Below are 17,256 nucleotides of genomic sequence, written 5' to 3' on the forward strand. Positions count from 1 at the left end.
AAAATTTAATCTCGGCTTTTTTGCATATACTTTCTGCAAATAGTGTTTCGCAAGCAGTTTCTGACCTTATCGCTGGTTTGTTAGCTCAGCCATTATATATCCCTACTTATTGTCATTCGGTCCAAGCAAAACACTGCAGACGGCGATACCTTGGCATCCACCCCACTACTGGTCATGATATGTACTCTGTGCACCGCTTCACATCTCGGCGTCATGGCTTTGAGTCTAGACAGTTTCCTGACTGCTCATCTCCATCTCAGATATCAGGAGTCTTGTTGGTGCAATGATCTTATTAGGGACCTTAAACAGTTAGGACGGCAACGCCAAGGAAGACGTCGATTAAAAAATGAATTTCTATTTTTAATCAGAATTTCGGAAATGGCTGCACGTATTTACCATCTCATACGGCGCCACAACTCAACCTCAACATAACGTATAAAAGTAGCGTTGAGTTCTAAATGGAAATCAAAATAATTTGCCATCACGGTTTCGGTTCAAAGACGACGCAAAGTTTGCAATGGTGATCTCACGTTGTTGTTTTGCAAAGGACGGCTAAGAAATGTACTAAGTTTTAAAATACACGTGCGGAGCTTTTGTTCTGCTAACTGGGTTTTTTTGGTTTTTCCACGTCCTCGTTGCCGTCGCCGTCGTGGTTTACTTAAGGTCTCTAATGTGGATATCAGGTGTTGGTATTTCACTAGTTTGGACTTGGGGGAAGGCATGAACAGCTTTCTGCTTTGTCGCAATAATTTGGAGTCTTTGTTTCGTTTACATCACAATTGTTAATTTTAGATTATATCAAGCTATAAAACGGCACAGAAACCAACTTTACGCTAACTTATAGGTACAGCAAGTAGAACAGCATAGCCACAAAGAAAGTGCTACAAAGCCAAGAAAATCTGCAGTCAGTACACTGTAAGTACATCTTGTAGTTTTAGTTTGTCATTTGTAGCATGATTTTCATTGTAAGACGTAAAAGTGCAGACAATTTCTTTCTCTAATCCTTACTGATTCCTGTTATTTACTGTTGAAGGATAAGACCAATTCGTCAAACCATTATGGACGTACTGCGGAACATATTCCCATGCAAGTCGTAACCAAAGAAAACCGGAAAGAAAAACTTTGTTGATTGGATTAACTCAAGGGTAACCTCGTTATCAAATGATGGATTTTTATCGCAGAATATTCATCATCTAAAATGGTTTCGATCGTTTGTTCTTGTCAATAATACTGGGGACCTTAAGTAAACCACGACGGCGACGGCAACGAGGACGTGGAAAAACAAAAGATCTAATTGGCAGAACAATACCCCAGCCTGTGCGTTTTAAAATTTTGTACATTTCTTTTTCACCAAAATTTGCGTCGTCTGCTAACCGAAACCGCGACGACAAATTATTCGTCGTCTGCTAACCGAAACAGCGACGACAAATTATCTCAATTTCCATTTGCAATTGTTCGCTACTTTTATTCGTTGTGTTGAGGTTGAGGTGTGGCGCCGTACGAGACAGTAAACACATGCAGTCAATTTCCAAATTCTAATTAAAAGTAGAAATTAATTTTTTAATGGACTTCTTCCTTGGGGTTGCTGTCTTGATTGCTTAAGGTCCCTATTGATATCAAAAGATTCGTCATCACGGCAAAAAAGAACAATAACAACACATGGTATCCAAAGGGAAATTCGACTTGACTGAAGCTAATGTGTTATTTATCGTTAACTAATGCGAAATATATTGCCTTTATCAAAAGGTAATTTGAAATATGATACTTTTAGTCATGTGAATCAGGGGAAGGAAAAGCATCACACACAGTGTTGAAGTTTGAGTGCTGAGTAAAGCTTTTCGCCCAACCAGAGGAAAATTATAGCAAATCTAAAGCCTTTTAACAAAGGACTTCTCGTTATTAGACAGACATGCTTCACGCAAAGCGATATTTGAGCCTTACCTTTTTTTCCGCACATAATGACAAAATATGTGGGAAATAAATGACAATTTAATTGTGAAGATTTAATCCGAGTAGAGACGGTCAGGCGAAGCCTTCCAAATACTCCACTCATGGGTGCCGAGTAATGGACTCATCTAGGCCTTCAGTGCCTCGCAAGTTTTTCCCCTCATCTGTAGCCGTCAGCCACTCTTATCAACTTGTGTTCCTATTGGTCAAACCGTGTTTACGATACGATGATCACGATCATACTTTGCGGCACACTTCGTACTTAGGTGCGTCTCCATGGTTAGAAGTAGTTTGAAATTCAGAGGTTTTTTCTAGGCGATTTTTGCAGAAATTTTGAGTGTAGTGACTGGTTTAAATAATAAGACAAGATTTTCCAGTTGATTGGTTGATTTCACAGCGAACCGGCCAAGTCGTTACCTCGTGTCTCAAAAATGTCTGTGCCTATAAGCTATCAGAAAAATTTCACTAATTATCGTCTACCTGTTTTTCTTGACTAAAATAATAAACCGGAAGGCATGTGCTTTTAATTCACTGCCGCTTTGATGAGGAAGCATAAAGGCTTTTAAAAGAAGTTTAATCGAAAAAAAAAGAGGATTTCTTTTTTAAGGAAAATTATTTTCTACTCCTCTAAGACAGTTTAGATGATGCTTAAAAACCCAGGAGCAAAGCTAATATATAGTCTCATTAAAAAGAAACCCGCAAGACTATTTAGTTTATCTGAGCAACATATGATCATCCGATAGACCTCATCAGAACACATCTTCCAAACAGTCTTCACTTCAGTTCATTTTTTACATAGATAGTCTTAATTTGGTTCTAGAGACCCATAATGAAACCCGATTTCAATCTAATGGAAGAAACAGCAATCACTTTAATGGATTTGATCAATATTGATCTTGTCTTGAACACATTTTTAATACAGACATCATGTTGAACAGTTAAATAATCATCATCACCAAGCCTCACGCTAATGTTTGTAAATTCATCGCTGAATCCTTTGGTGGAAATCTATCTAGGCAAGTTCTGTACTACATTTTAACATCTGATTTCCACGTCATTCCTTCGAATGGAATATTTTAGTTGAGTATTGAAAGGAACCAATTGCATCCTTTGTAATTCTTAATCGTTTTAGATAAGTTGTCCCATTAGTTGTTAGTTAATAGGTTTTTAACTATATTATATTGTTAGGCTTCTTTTAATAGTTCCATTAGAAAATAGTTGATAGGTTATTAATTGTGTCCCCAATTAGTAGAGGGTTTCCTTAACCCCATCGGCTACGAATGGAAATGTGTGAATGGAAATGTGTGAATGGAAATGTGTGTACGAATGGAAATGTGTGTACGAATGGAAATGTGTGTACGAATGGAAATGTGTGATCAAAACAATGCCGTCTTGACAAAACCTCTCGAGGGGACCAGGGGAGCTAACTGGTTTGTCTGTGGACTGCAGGTCGCTGGCTACCCTCGCCGGGCTTATTTTTGTTACCCAACATACTGTGCGATCGGCCAACGGGCCGCAAATGGTTCAAGCAGCCAAATTCGAAATTGGAAAGCCGATCGATCTGGAGATAAAAGCATCGCTAGTGAAAGATCAGTGGGAGGAATTGGGAATCGAGTGAATGGAAATGAAACTGCAACATCTCTGCTTTGATTTTCTGGAGGAATCGAGACTGGTGGTAATTTTTTGGCGGAATTCTTCGCTTCGGGCGACGGACACTTTTAAAATAGGTTTCCGGCCTTGTCTTTCTTTTAGCAGTTGAACACCAACATAGCGATAACTCGCCGAAAACGCTTCAAAATGGCCTGAGTTGCTCGGAATCAAAAAAGAAAACAACAAAGCAATAAGCTAAGCCCATTTTATTTCAAAACAAGACATTTTTTCCTCTCTTTTAAGGCAAACCGATAACAACCCATACAAACCTTTATAAATATAAGACGTTGCGCAACACGTTATGAGTCACGTCCGCTTTTCAAGTAGTGAGCTTGGGCTGCCTGTGCTTGGGCTAGCTGCGATGCGCTTTGATATTTGAATCCCGCAGTAAGGGCAAAAGGATACGCGTACCTATAAAGCGATTTAGCCAGAATGGGTGGTAAAACGGAGCGGCTCTCGGATCGATGCAGCGGAATTTGGAAACTTTTGCCGCTGGAAAGGATAAGTAATAAGTAAGCGCTCTCACGGGTGGAAATTTGAGAGAGATCGGTCGACTTTTGTGCAATTTTTCGGCCTTCGAGTGGCGACGGTTGGTGTCCGGGACCGGTTGAAGTTTCCAGCCTTGAGTTTTTTTATACACAGTTGACCGGTAGCACCACACGCGTTACAAAGAAAGTCGCCAAAACAGCGTCAAAACGACCGTTGGCAACAAAGCAGGTACGGAAAAAAGGTAAGGAGACTGCACATGTTTTATTCCTCGCTTTTATTATCCTTTTAGACTTTTCTTATTTTTCTTAATTTTTCCTTTTTTTAACGGCCCACACGTATGCTTGAGATTCGATCTTAATATGTTAGTTAATGCCATTAATAAACTTTACAGCCAAAAGTCACACACAGCAAGCTTGGGCCACCTGTGATCTATCCTCTTTTTCAGTGGTAATTAGGCATTCATTTCCTCTTACTTCCCAACTTACGTAGACAGAAATATTAGCATTCGGTTTCCAATGTTACAGCTATTGTTACTTGCAGTTAGTCAGTTTTAAAATTCATCCTGTGTATCTGTTTTCATTGCCGATTTTTCAATTCTCTCCATATCGAGAGTTGAAATGAGTTCATGATCAATCTTCTTACACGCAGCGAATCGCAGACATTTTCCTCATTATATGGAAAAACAATCTCTTTGGTAAAATAGCCAATTATCGCGGCGACATGATAACTCATAACACATTTTGTTATCATAGCTATTTATAGCTGTTTTTGTAAGCTATCACGAATAAACCTAAAGCACAGTAGTATGCTTTTCAGACGAAGACACGACCGTGATGACCCGAACTCTGAAGTTTAACATGACTCTTACTCAAGTTTTTGAGAACTGAAAGGTATTTATCATGTATGGTTTTCGAAAATTGCTAGCAATTTTTCGTAACTTATTCGATAAGAGCTTAATTCAGGGTAAATAGGAGTGACTTGAAAGAACTAAGTCGATTCTTAATATTTTGAAAAGTTTTCAGTATTTACGCGCCTACATTTAAAAAATTGATCAGTATTGAGATCAGTTTCACTTGCTCCAACTTTATCTTGTGTGAAGGTGAGACAAGAGACAAATTATCACAAACATGTTAGTGTTCTTTCTATTTAAAAGGAGTAAATTTCATCGCGGAAGCTAATAGAAAGAGATATAAGCTTGACATAAGCTCTTCCTTTCTTCGTCATGCACGGTAATTGAATGCTAAGAGAAGGAACTAACAAATATCATTTGTGTTGCTCTATTCGTAGCTTAAGACTAGGTGTGCTATTCGCTAAACACGCTCTTCTCCCAGCCTTTTTTTAATGTTTCTTTGTGCATCTTTAAGAAAGGCAGGTGAGCTCGCCCCCGCTCGAACTGACTAGTGCTCAAAATTTCAATGATGAATAAATTGTTTTGATTAAAGTAATATAAAAGTTTCAAAATTTTCTCCATTGCGCAAAATTTCAGCCATTTCACGAGTCCAGCAAGGGAACCTCAAGGTTAACAAACTGTCAAAACCTCAATAAATGTATTTCTAACTTAGGAAACTCACATCTGCTTCTGATTCTGAATTACAAATTCCGTTTATTTGGTGCTCAACAGTATGCAAATAGATTTAAATAAAAATCCGTAATGCTTCTTACAAAGTGCATACCCTAAAATGCATTATAACACAGCACGTGTGTTTGTCCAATGTCACTCCTATTGAGTTACAATGGTATAAATCTCTTAATACCTACGGCCGCGCGGATATATCGTGGCGTATGCAGTCAAATTTAGCTGCAACGTTCCAGTCCAATTCAGCTGCGAGAAGCTAGAGAAGCTATAATCGCTGTCGGCTATGCCTCGAGCAACTTTTAAGCTTCTATGGCGCTCTCTAAACTTCCTGTGTGCATCCGTGTTCTGTAGCTCTTTGTAATAATCATCTCACTTTGAAATGAAATTGTCGCACATTATAATAGAATAGTCTCGCTTTTTCATTAAAAAGCTGTCATACTTTTTTCTAACACACCATTACCTTTTGTAATAAATTAAGTTGGCTCACTTTATAATAAACTCGGTATAGACGGTCGGAGCGCAAGTAGACCCAACGATAGCTAATAGATGGTAAATAGTTAGCAAAATTGATAGTAACCAGTGGCCAGTCTTTCTAGCAAATGTTAAGACGTCGTTTTTAAACTAGGTTTTTAAAGGAACACGAGCTGTTTTAATTCTTTTTATTAGTTTCCCACCATTTCTGCACGTTGTATATTATAGGAAGTTATAATCCCGGTAGGAACATAGGTTACGTTATTACGTCCTATGTTTTTTTTTTTGTTTTGTTTTGTTTTGTTTTTTTTTAATTAGCTCAGCATCTTGAAGTTCAGTACTACGATAAGAAAATTAATAATAATGACGAAGATGGTGATACAGGACTTACGCCATAACCGACACTATCTGCACTTCCACAGAAAGACCGAGCTGTTACAAAGCGCGACAAGCTTTGTTATAAACTATGGCAGCTTTTTTAATACAGAGTGCGACAAGCTTTATTAATTTTATTACCAGCTGTGACAGGTATTCCGAAATAAAACGGAACAATTTATACTTCAATAAACGCACGCTAAGCATGAACCAGTCGTTAAGTCATTTAAGGAGAGAAGGTCATTCATCTTGCCATTTATTAACTTTGAACTGAAGTGAGTTCAGTCATTCGCATACTACCGGGTATAGGCAATATAAAGCTAAGCAAATATGTCACCTGTTTCTACGTAATTTTATGAGAACAGAAAGTAACAGGCGGACGTTTTATGTGATATGTGATATCGTTGGCTATAAGGGAGCGAAAACTACACGATCGATAGGATGACGATCTCCAGTCAGAAAGCTGGAAGTCAGTTTACTGTAAACTTCTTTGTGGCGATGTTCACAGTAGTTTTCTTTTTGACCACAGGATGGAAGTCTGGTACATCGTTAATCTCGTCTTGAACGCCATAACATCTTTCACCACCACTGTGTTCAACACTTGTACAATCTACGCGATGAGGAAAACTTCTTCTTTACCGGGACCTTTCAAAACACTTCTCCTGAGTCTTGCAGTTTCTGATCTTATCGCTGGTTTGTTAGCTCAGCCATTGTACATCCTACTAATTGTCATTTTGTCCAAGCAAGACACCTCGGAGAATTCCTTGGCATCCACCCTGCTACTGGTCATCGTATGTGCTCTATGCACCGCTTCACTTCTCAGCGTCATGGCTTTGAGTATAGACAGGTTCCTTGCTGTTCATCTTCATCTCAGATATCAGGAGCTTGTGACTCACAAACGCGTTGTTGGTGCAGTGATCGTGACATGGATATCAAGTGTGGGTATTTCACTAGTTTGGATTTGGAGGAAGGCGTATACAGCCTTCTCCTTCGTCGCAATAATTTGGAGTCTTTGTTTCGTTTCCATGACAATTGTTAATTTTAGACTATATCAAGCTATCAAACGCCACAGAAACCAAATCCAGGCAAGCTTACATGTACAGCAAGTAGCACAGCATAGCCAGGTAGAAAGTGCTACAAAGCCGAGAAAATCTGCAGTCAGTACACTGTATGTGTATCTTGTAGTTTTAGTTTGTTATTTGCCAATGTATTGTTGTATAATTTTCATTGCAATACATGGAAGTGCAGACAGTTTCCTTCGCTACTCACGGACCGTTATGTTTTTCAACTCTTCATTGAATCCTGTTATTTACTGTTGGAGGATAAGACCAATTCGTCAAACCATGATGGACGTACTGCGGAACATATTCCCATGCAAGTCGGCATCAGAATCAGTGCCAACGAAATCTTCGCATGAAAGAACAAGAACAGCACATGGCATCCACACTACGAGAAATTTACAAGAAAGTTGAGGCGGTTGTGACCTTAATCTTGACTGAGTAATTAGTACACTTTTAGTACTATGTATAGCACTTATAACAAAAATCGTTATGAAAAATAATGCGTTCTATCATAAGACACATGAATACTTGGAATAAAAATCTTAATTTTAAGCGCTCCAATAAGAATCATATCTATGCTCTTCTGGTTTCGATCGGATTTTGTTAGAAAAATTTGTGGGTTACTGATGCTCAATGTGCCATTAAAAAAAGAAAAACCGTGACAGTAAAAGTGGGTTTCTGTGACAATCTTTGTTGTGTTAGGATCTGAGTGTTTGATAAAGCCTTTGCAACGACGTTTAGTAGAAAATGAAGATAACATATTTGAAGCCTCATTGATGACTTCTTTTCTTTATCTGACACTGACATACTTCATGCAAAGCGTATATAGTGTAAATTTTTTTTTCTCCCCGCGCCTCAATGCAAATATTCCTGAAAATAAACCATTTTTCATGATGAAAATCTGAGTCTGAAGTTATTATCAAAATAGAGGAAATGGGGCTTAGCCTTTCGGAGAAACACCGATGAATTCTGAATAATCAATATCGCTTAAGCTTTCAGTGCCTCGCAGGTTTTTCCGCACACCTGCAGCCGAAAGTCGTTTTTCTTAAGTTGTACTGTGTTCCTATTGGTCAAGCTAGACCAAACTCTGAGGCATCCTTTAATCGGGAGTTCAGAGTTAATTTCCTACGCGATAGTCATGGGAATTCTTTCTGTAGCGGCTTATCAGTTAATTGGTTGATAGTCAAGCGCGTTAGAACTGGTTTCATTCTTCTTCCTGTAGCCGTTGTGTTTTCAAAAATGTCCAGAACAGTTACGCTATGCTGACAATTCTCCATATGAATTTTGTGGTTTTTCTTGACGGAAATGATTGAAGTACGTAATCAAGTTCTTTTGCGTCATTGCCACCTGGTAGAGGAAGTATTCATGCTTCAGACCGCAGCGTTGAAACAGAAATATTTTTTCTTGAAGGGAAATCAGTTGGTACTTAGAAACTTGGGACTCGTACAGTAGAGTTACGGTCTCGTTTCAATTTTTCACAAAAACAAAATGAAAAAAATAACCGTTTAATTTGTCTGAGTGACGTATGATCATCTGGCACACTTCATTGGAACAAATTTTCCAAACTGTCATCCTCTCAGGTCACTGTTTAAATAGGTAATCTTTAATTTGATTCTAGTTTGATTCACCGTTTTAAAACCTGAGTTGTGACTCTCGCTGCCCCCGCTATGCATTAGCATATTAGACAATCCCAATATGTAAAGCAGAGGTTCGTTTCATGAAATATAGGAAATTCAAAACTCTTTTACTTAAATCTTAGAAATTTATGTCAGTTCAAGAAAAAGGACGCGAATGCTTTTTGCGAATTTTAATTAAAACGTTTTGAGATGTGGATCTTATTGATACAGAATTTTGATGACCGGCCTTTCGTCAACAAAGATTAAGTTATCGGTAGCTCCCCGTCGAGTGGTCGCCGGTTCACCACTAAGCACAGCTCCTCGCCACCGTGAAACACAGGAGAGTGTTTGACATAGTACAGAATAGAAATGCAAGAAAGAAGAGTCAACCTGACAAGTGCGAGCATCGTTACTTTTGACTTGAACGCATCATCAGCCCCGATAGCGGATGTTACTAAAACTGGTTAAAAGGAACGGTAAACGGAAAACGGCAGACGGGGAACGGGGAACGGGGAACGGGGAACGGGGAACGGGGAACGGTAAACGGAGAAGGAGGAAGGGGGAACGGGGATCGGGGAACGGGGAACGGGGAACGGGGAACGAGGAACGAAGAACGAGGAACGAGGAACGGAGAACGGGGAACGGGGAACCGGGAACGGGGAACGGGGAACAAGAAACGGGGAACGGGGAACGGGGAACGGGGAACGGAAAACGAACAACGTGGAACGGGGAGCGGGGAACGGGGAACGGGGAACGGGAAACGTAGAACGGGGAACGAGGAACGAGGAACGAGGAACGGGGAAAGGAGGAAGGGGGAACGGGGATCGGGGAACGGGGAACGGGGAACGGGGAACGGGGAACGGGGAACGGGAAACGGACAACGGGGAACGGGGAACGGGGAACGGGGAACGGGGAACGGGAAACGTAGAACGGGGAACGAGGAACGAGGAACGAGGAACGGGGAAAGGAGGAAGGGGGAACGGGGATCGGGGAACGGGGAACGGGGAACGGGGAACGGGGAACGGGAAACGGACAACGGGGAACGGGGAACGGGGAACGGGGAACGGGGAACGGGGAACGGGAAACGTAGAACGGGGAACGAGGAACGAGGAACGAGGAACGGGGAAAGGAGGAAGGGGGAACGGGGATCGGGGAACGGGGAACGGGGAACGGGAAACGAGGAACGGGAAACGGACAACGGGGAACGGGGAACGGGGAACGGGGAACGGGGAACGGGAAACGTAGAACGGGGAACGAGGAACGAGGAACGAGGAACGAGGAACGAGGAACGAGGAACGAGGAACGGGGAAAAGAGGAAGGGGGAACGGGGATCGGGGAACGGGGAACGGGGAACGGGGAACGGGGAACGGGAAACGGACAACGAGGAACGGAGAACGGTGAACGGGGAACGGGAAACGTAGAACGGGGAACGAGGAACGAGGAACGAGGAACGGGGAACGGGGAACGGGGAACGGGAAACGGGAAACGAGGAACGAGGAACGGAAAACGGGGAACGGGGAACCGGGAACGGGGAACGGGGAACGGAAAACGGTGAACGGGGAACGGAGAACGGGGAACGGGGAACGGGGAACGGGGAACGGGGAACGGGGAACGGGGAACGGGGAACGGGGAACGGGGAACGGGGAACGGGAAACGTAGAACGGGGAACGGGGAACAAGGAACGGGGAACGGGGAACGGGGAACGGGAAACGGTAAACGGTGAACGGGGAACGGTGAACGGGGAACGGGGAACGGGGAACGGGGAACGGGAAACGGAGAACGGGGAACGGAAAACGGGGAACGGGGAACGGGGAACGGGGAACGGGGAACCGGGAACGGGGAACGGGGAACGGGAAACGGGGAACGGGGAACGGGGAACGGGGAACGGGGAACGGGAAACGAGAAACGGAGAACGGGGAACGGGGAACGGGTAACGGGGAACGGGAAACGAAGAACGGGGAATGGGGAACGGGGAACGGGGAACGGGGAACGGGGAACGGGGAACGGGGAACGGGAAACGGAGAACGGGGAACGGGGAACGGGGAACGGGGAACGGGGAACGGGGAACGGGGAATGCGGAACGGGGAACGGGGAACGAGGAACGGGGAACGGGGAACGGGGAACGGGGAACTGGTGTACAGCAGTAACCCGCCTTAGGATTCAAAATGGCGGAGTAAAGGGAACTAAAAGTTTCTGGCAACTAGTTTTGAGTACGTGCTCTTCGAACGCGATCGTCGGAGCAAAAAGCACGGACGGTAAGAGTAGGTTTTATTGAAGGACTCAATGTGAATTCATACACCTACATTCTTGAAGACATAACTGATATTTTCCTGTTAAATTAAATGTTATTAAAAGTTCTGTCAATGTTTGATTTCTCTATTGTTTACATGGAAGTTTATAGGTCGATACAATGATATGTTCCTGATGTTATTTTGCGGTAAGGTAAGCAGATATCTCCATGTAGTAACTTTAATAACTAGGCTGGTTATTACGTTTCCTAGCTCATTTTTGTTAATATAAAATATTACCTCCTTGCTACTTATCAGCAAAAAATGCTGTTGGGCAATGCAAACAACCAACATACCCAAACCCTGCCAAAAGATGCAACTTTCAAGAAGGAGAAACAAAGAGGGACGTCAGAACAGATGGTGGCAGCCATTGCAGAAACGTTGACTTCGAATACTCGCCTCGGAATACTAGGCTTCGTGGCTTCGCCTTGGCAGTAGTTAAATAAAAGCGAGTCGTCTAATTTCGCTGCAAGCGGCGACCTAGCGATAAAATCAGTGTTTGTAAACATCTTTTACGCCGCCATTTTGAATTCTCAGGTGGGTTACCGTTGTACACCCGTTCCCTATTCGCCGTTCCCCGTTCCCCTTTCCCCTTTCCCCGTTCCCCGTTATCCCTTTCCCGTTACCAGTTTTAATAACATCCACCGATAGCCATCATTTTGAACAATTTAACAATCCACGTCATGAGAAAGACTGTCGTCGTCACCAAAGCTTCTAAAAATATTACTGCTGAGTCTTGCTGTCTCTGATCTTGCTGTTGGTTTAATAGCCCGGCCATTATTTATTGCATTGAAGATTTCAAGGTACTATAGCTCATTTACTGTCAAGTTCTTCGGTGGAAATCTGCATGCACTTTCTAACACATTGTTCCTCGGTGTCATGGCTCTGAGCGTGGACAGTTTCTTGGCTGTTCAAATTCATCTCAGATATTAGGAGCTTGTGACGTACAGGCGTGTCGTTGGTGTGCTGATTTTACCGTGGGTGTTAAATATTGTTTTTTCAGCAGTTTCCTTGAATTGGATCCACCTTAAAGTTGTAGTTATCGTAATTTGGAGTATTTGTTTTATTTGCATAGCAGTTATAAGTTGCAGACTTTATTTTGCAGCAAAACGCCATAAAAATCAAATTGAAGCCCTACAAGTTCGACAAGCAGCGCCGAATGGTGAATGGACGATGCTAGGAAGCTGAGAAAATCTGCAGTCGTCAGGGTATTCTATTTATATTTTGTATTCATAGTTTGTTACATGCCAATATATTCTTACTAGTGTTGTTGTCCGGTTAAATTTTGGGAAACATCGCTTCAGCAGCACAGCATCATATCATTTTTATTGTTTCTCACAGACTCTAATGTTTGTAAATTCCTCGTTGAGTCCAATTATTTACCATTGGAGAATGAAAGACATTCGATATTCTACCATTGGCATACTGCGACAGATATTTTCATGTCAGAATTATGGATGATCAAGATAGAAAAATTTTACAGAACTGACTCGGCTTTCCATTCATGTGTCTACGACATTTGAATTCCTAAGTTTTTTAAGATTTTGCTTCTTTAAATGTATGTAACAGTGACTTTTAAACCTACTAAATTGAGGTTGGAAAGGCTAATAATGTCTTAGTAACTTAAGTATAAACTTCGCTCAGAATTCGATCATATACATTTGTTGCCTCCTTATTCGGGGTGCGTTTTGGAAAATTTAGCAAAGTACCGACCCTGTAGTCTTTTGTATGTATTCAGTGATTGTGTCAAGCGATTTTAGCCACCCTCCCTTTGAAAAGAAACTAGTTCAAGGAAGCAAGTTTATGCCTTATTCCAAACAAAATTATTCGACTGCAACACCCCTGGAAATAAATTTTGGTATGGTAAAAAGAGGAAATATTCAAGATCACAAGATTTTCTACCGGTTTACGATCATCGCTGGTGCAGAAGATTATAAATCATTCATTTCTTGATTGGTATCAACTTTACAGCTAATCAGGCAAAACTGACAATGACACAGTTTTTTGTCGGGTGGGACAAAGCAGGATTTACATACATACTTTAGTTTATAGAAGGTTGCGCAGTTTGTAAAACTTAGTGGAGTATTGATGCGAAAGATTATATGAAATTAAAACTGATAAAAGTAAAGTGATTATTCAAAATAACTGAAATCGAATGCCGGTTAACGGGCCCCCTCAAACTGAAGATTGACTCCTCTTAGATGTCAAGACCCAATCTGGTACCCAAGCAGCTATGGTTAATAAAGCTTAGGAGCTAAGACTCCTTAATCCCAAGGGGCCAGTCCTTATTTATTGCCTTAGGGAGTGGGAGATTCCGAGGGGATCCCATGGTTTTTTCAGGGAGAGCAGAGGAGGTATCGGTCGTTGTCAACAGAGTATAAAGGTGAACTATAGAATACTGACTAACAATTTACTGTCAATGAGCGTTGGGGGGTTATAGGACTATTACAGAGCCTTATAGGGGCATCTGGTGAATTTATCTTGACTCAACAACCAGAATCCTCCCTTCGCTCCCCCCCCTTCCCCACGTTGTCTTACGAAAATTTTTCAAGATGAATTTGGCAAAGGAAAGAAAAAGGACGTGAGTTCCATAGGTATATTTTAAAAACTTATGAAGAGTTGTTCATGACGCGCAATAATGAGTTCTCAAGTAATTGTTCTATTTTTACTCTGACAACAAAGCAGCCTTCTGTCACAAATTAAAAAAAGAAGACGTAACTCAGCTTTGAATGGCTTTTATGCAATTAGTTTGGCTATTGAACAGGAGAATACCGCTCATCTGTCTAATTATGACATCCACATGGTGGGAAACATCGTCGATATCTTGATGATTAGTAAAACCTCCTCAGTCTTAAGTCGTAATTTTTTAGTTTGGTATATGTCTGAAAGCCAGAAGCTATTATTCTTTACACTTAGTTTTAACTTGATACCCATAGCATGAGCACTCGAGTTTTTACTTTTTCATTTCATACTCATTTGCTATCAATGACCATGTTTGTTTCCTCCTTTTTTAGTTTTTTTTTTTACCTTGTCTCAGTCTCGTTGCCAATCTTTCGTGAAAATAAAGACTTGAAATCGAAACCAGGAATGATATCACAGTAAAACATCGAGTAGATTAGAAACACATTGAATATTAGTACTTCATTTGGGGCACTATGATTCATATCCCATGTTGTCAGCTCTTCATTTTGCATGTCTCCTCTCAAAGCAGCTGAAGACATCTGGCTTGGTTTAGACTAAATATTTGCATGCATCTTCAAATTGACAAGCTTTCAGCTTGAATAAAACCGCGTGGAATTCAACTTTTTCACATAAACGATTAACTTCCCTCGTAGCAAAATGGCAGATGATGAACGTACACGCCATTCAACGAATTTCGTTAATGTCGTCTTGAACGCCCTTTCAGCATTGATAGCGATCGCTTTCAACAGTATAACAATTGAAGCCATACGGAAAACTTCCTCTTTACCAGAACCTTTCAAAATATTGCTGCTGAATCTTGCCGTTTCTGATCTCGCTGTCGGTTTAGTAGCTCAGCCGTTGTGCATTGCAAGTGTCTCAAGAAGCCTTGATGTCAAAAGTTTATGGTTCATCCAATTTGCACTCGTTGATGTTTCGTTCTTTGGTATCATGGCACTAAGTCTGGACAGATTCCTGGCTATCCATCTCCACCTCAGATATCGAGAACTTGTAACCCACAAACGCGTTCTTTGTCTGGTAATCTTAGCATGGGTGCTCAGTGCTATTCTTTCATCCGTTTGCGTTTGGGTCATTACTGATGGATCAAAATTATTCTACATCAGAATCATCCTTTGGAGCCTTTGCTTCATTTTCATAACTGTTACAAGCTTCAGACTTTACTTTGCAGTAAGACTCCATGCAGACCAGATTCAGGCTTCACAAGTACAGGCTGTGCAGCAAGCCGCACGGAATGGTGAATTAGCAAATACCGTCAGGCTGAGGAAATCCGCCGTCAACACATTTTATGTATATTTTGTTTTTTTAGTTTGTTATTTGCCTTTTTTTTGTTCACTTCTTGCCACGCCATTCTTTGAGTCCAAACCAAATTGGTGGGATGATTTTTATTTTTACTGTCGCACACTAATGTTTGTAAATTCATCTCTGAATCCTATTATCTACTGCTGGAGAATGAGCGACGTTCGACACTCTGTAAAGGACCTAATGCGAAATATAACTGCAAGGCTTAAATGTGGATAAGCCAGTCCACTTATTTCTTCTTATTATTTCATTTCCCCAAGCGGTTTTTCTTTTTCTTTTTTTTTTTTTCTCAATTCGGTTGCAAAGCAATGAAAGTCGCTCGTAACAAAGAGTAAAAAATAGTCAAATAGTCAAATGTTCGTTTAAAACACACCTCTCCCTTGAATAACTCATTTTATAATTATAATAAATAAAATGTACTAAGAGGGTCTTACTAAAAAAAAAAACAGAATGAAACCCTCAGGCGTTAAGATACAAGTGTTGTGCACGTGAAGCATTTCTACGCTCAAAATCGATTTCCTTCTTTTATCGTGTCTTCGATTGTTTATCAAGTAAACCGTAATTTCGCTCCCGCTAAAAAAGAGAGTTGAAGAATGTAACTGGAAGCGTAGCGGCATATAAAATTAAACAATGTTGCATTATATCAGGTATATTTTGGAGATCCTCTTTGAAAACCATATTTTATATGAAAAAGTCATCTCAATAAAGATTACTATTATTTTTATTATTATTATTATTATTATTACTTCTAGGGCGTTAGCCACTTATGGACTAGCAGTATAATATGACTGTTGAATAAACTCGCGTGTGATAGGAAATTAGTACACGTGAATTCTTGTAGAAAGTGAGCAAGCTTTGTTTCCCACTAAGAACTACGCACCTGGGTAAGGACTTCCTTAGCTAATAAATGCAGCATTTTTGTAAACTTGAGATGGATAGATCGTAGACATTACAAAGCTGAATTGTGAAGAATAAAGTCAGTCCGATTTGAGCGAAAGTTTTGCAGTCCAAGATTGTTAAATAATAATAATAATAATAATTTTATTTATAAAGCGCTAAAATCCACTAATTGTCCAAAGCGCTGTTACCCACCCAACCCACCCCAGGGGAGGACATCCATCACACAGTGATCTCGTGCGTGGGAAATTAACGTCTCCTGCCCCTAACCCTGCAGGAGACGGGACCTCCATTTATTCGTCCCTATCCGAGAAGACTAGAATATCTAACCAATTCTTGATGTTAAAGAAAGGAAGCATATTCTCCTCAGTTAATTTTAAGACCCTGAGTGTTGGTCCGGCCGGTATTGAACTCTCGACCTCCCGCACAGCAGTCCGGCGCTATCCCAATTGAGCTAACCAGGCGGCGGTGAGCGGAACCACTCTCCGCGTGAGCGGAACTTCTCTCGAACACAAGTGTGAAATTTTGTGAATTCAGCGCGACTCTTTGGCTCTTCTTTGGGTTCTAACTTTGGTGGAACCTCGTGTTGATAACACCGCACGAAATTGAATAAAGGAACCACAAGAAATTTAACACTTAAAGGGCTCTGCGCAAACAGATGAATCAGAGAAAAAAGTTTGTCATTTGTTGTTAATTTTTATTCTGACAGCACGAGCTGTTGTGACAAAAATTGAGTTTTCAATTTAACTGACTCGATATTTCAAAATCTAGAAAATTGCTAACCATTCTGCTGTCTATTTTCGTGATGGTTCATGTTTTATAAGTAATTGTTTGATTCAACTTTCTCTTCATTTTATGATTCAGTTTAAAGAAGGGGTTCGGTTCAA

General features: G+C 41.0%; 2 protein-coding genes across 2 annotated transcripts; both read left to right on the forward strand.

Annotated features, from left to right (window-relative positions):
* Window positions 1-6,900: 6,900 nt before the first annotated feature.
* On the forward strand, window positions 6,901-8,136 carry LOC148721412 (melanocyte-stimulating hormone receptor-like). The gene has a single exon (XM_088736413.1). The coding sequence runs from the start codon at window positions 7,039-7,041 to the stop codon at window positions 7,978-7,980; it is 942 nt and encodes a 313-aa protein (XP_088592539.1). The 5' UTR covers window positions 6,901-7,038; the 3' UTR covers window positions 7,981-8,136.
* Window positions 8,137-14,130: 5,994 nt separating this feature from the next.
* On the forward strand, window positions 14,131-16,463 carry LOC148721413 (adenosine receptor A2b-like). The gene has a single exon (XM_088736489.1). It carries the CDS (start codon window positions 14,813-14,815, stop codon window positions 15,689-15,691), a length of 879 nt encoding a protein of 292 aa, XP_088592615.1. The 5' UTR covers window positions 14,131-14,812; the 3' UTR covers window positions 15,692-16,463.
* The last annotated feature ends 793 nt before the right edge of the window (window positions 16,464-17,256 follow it).

Source organism: Stylophora pistillata, chromosome 10, assembly GCF_964205215.1.
Source record: "Stylophora pistillata chromosome 10, jaStyPist1.2, whole genome shotgun sequence".
Taxonomy (NCBI): domain Eukaryota; kingdom Metazoa; phylum Cnidaria; class Anthozoa; order Scleractinia; family Pocilloporidae; genus Stylophora; species Stylophora pistillata.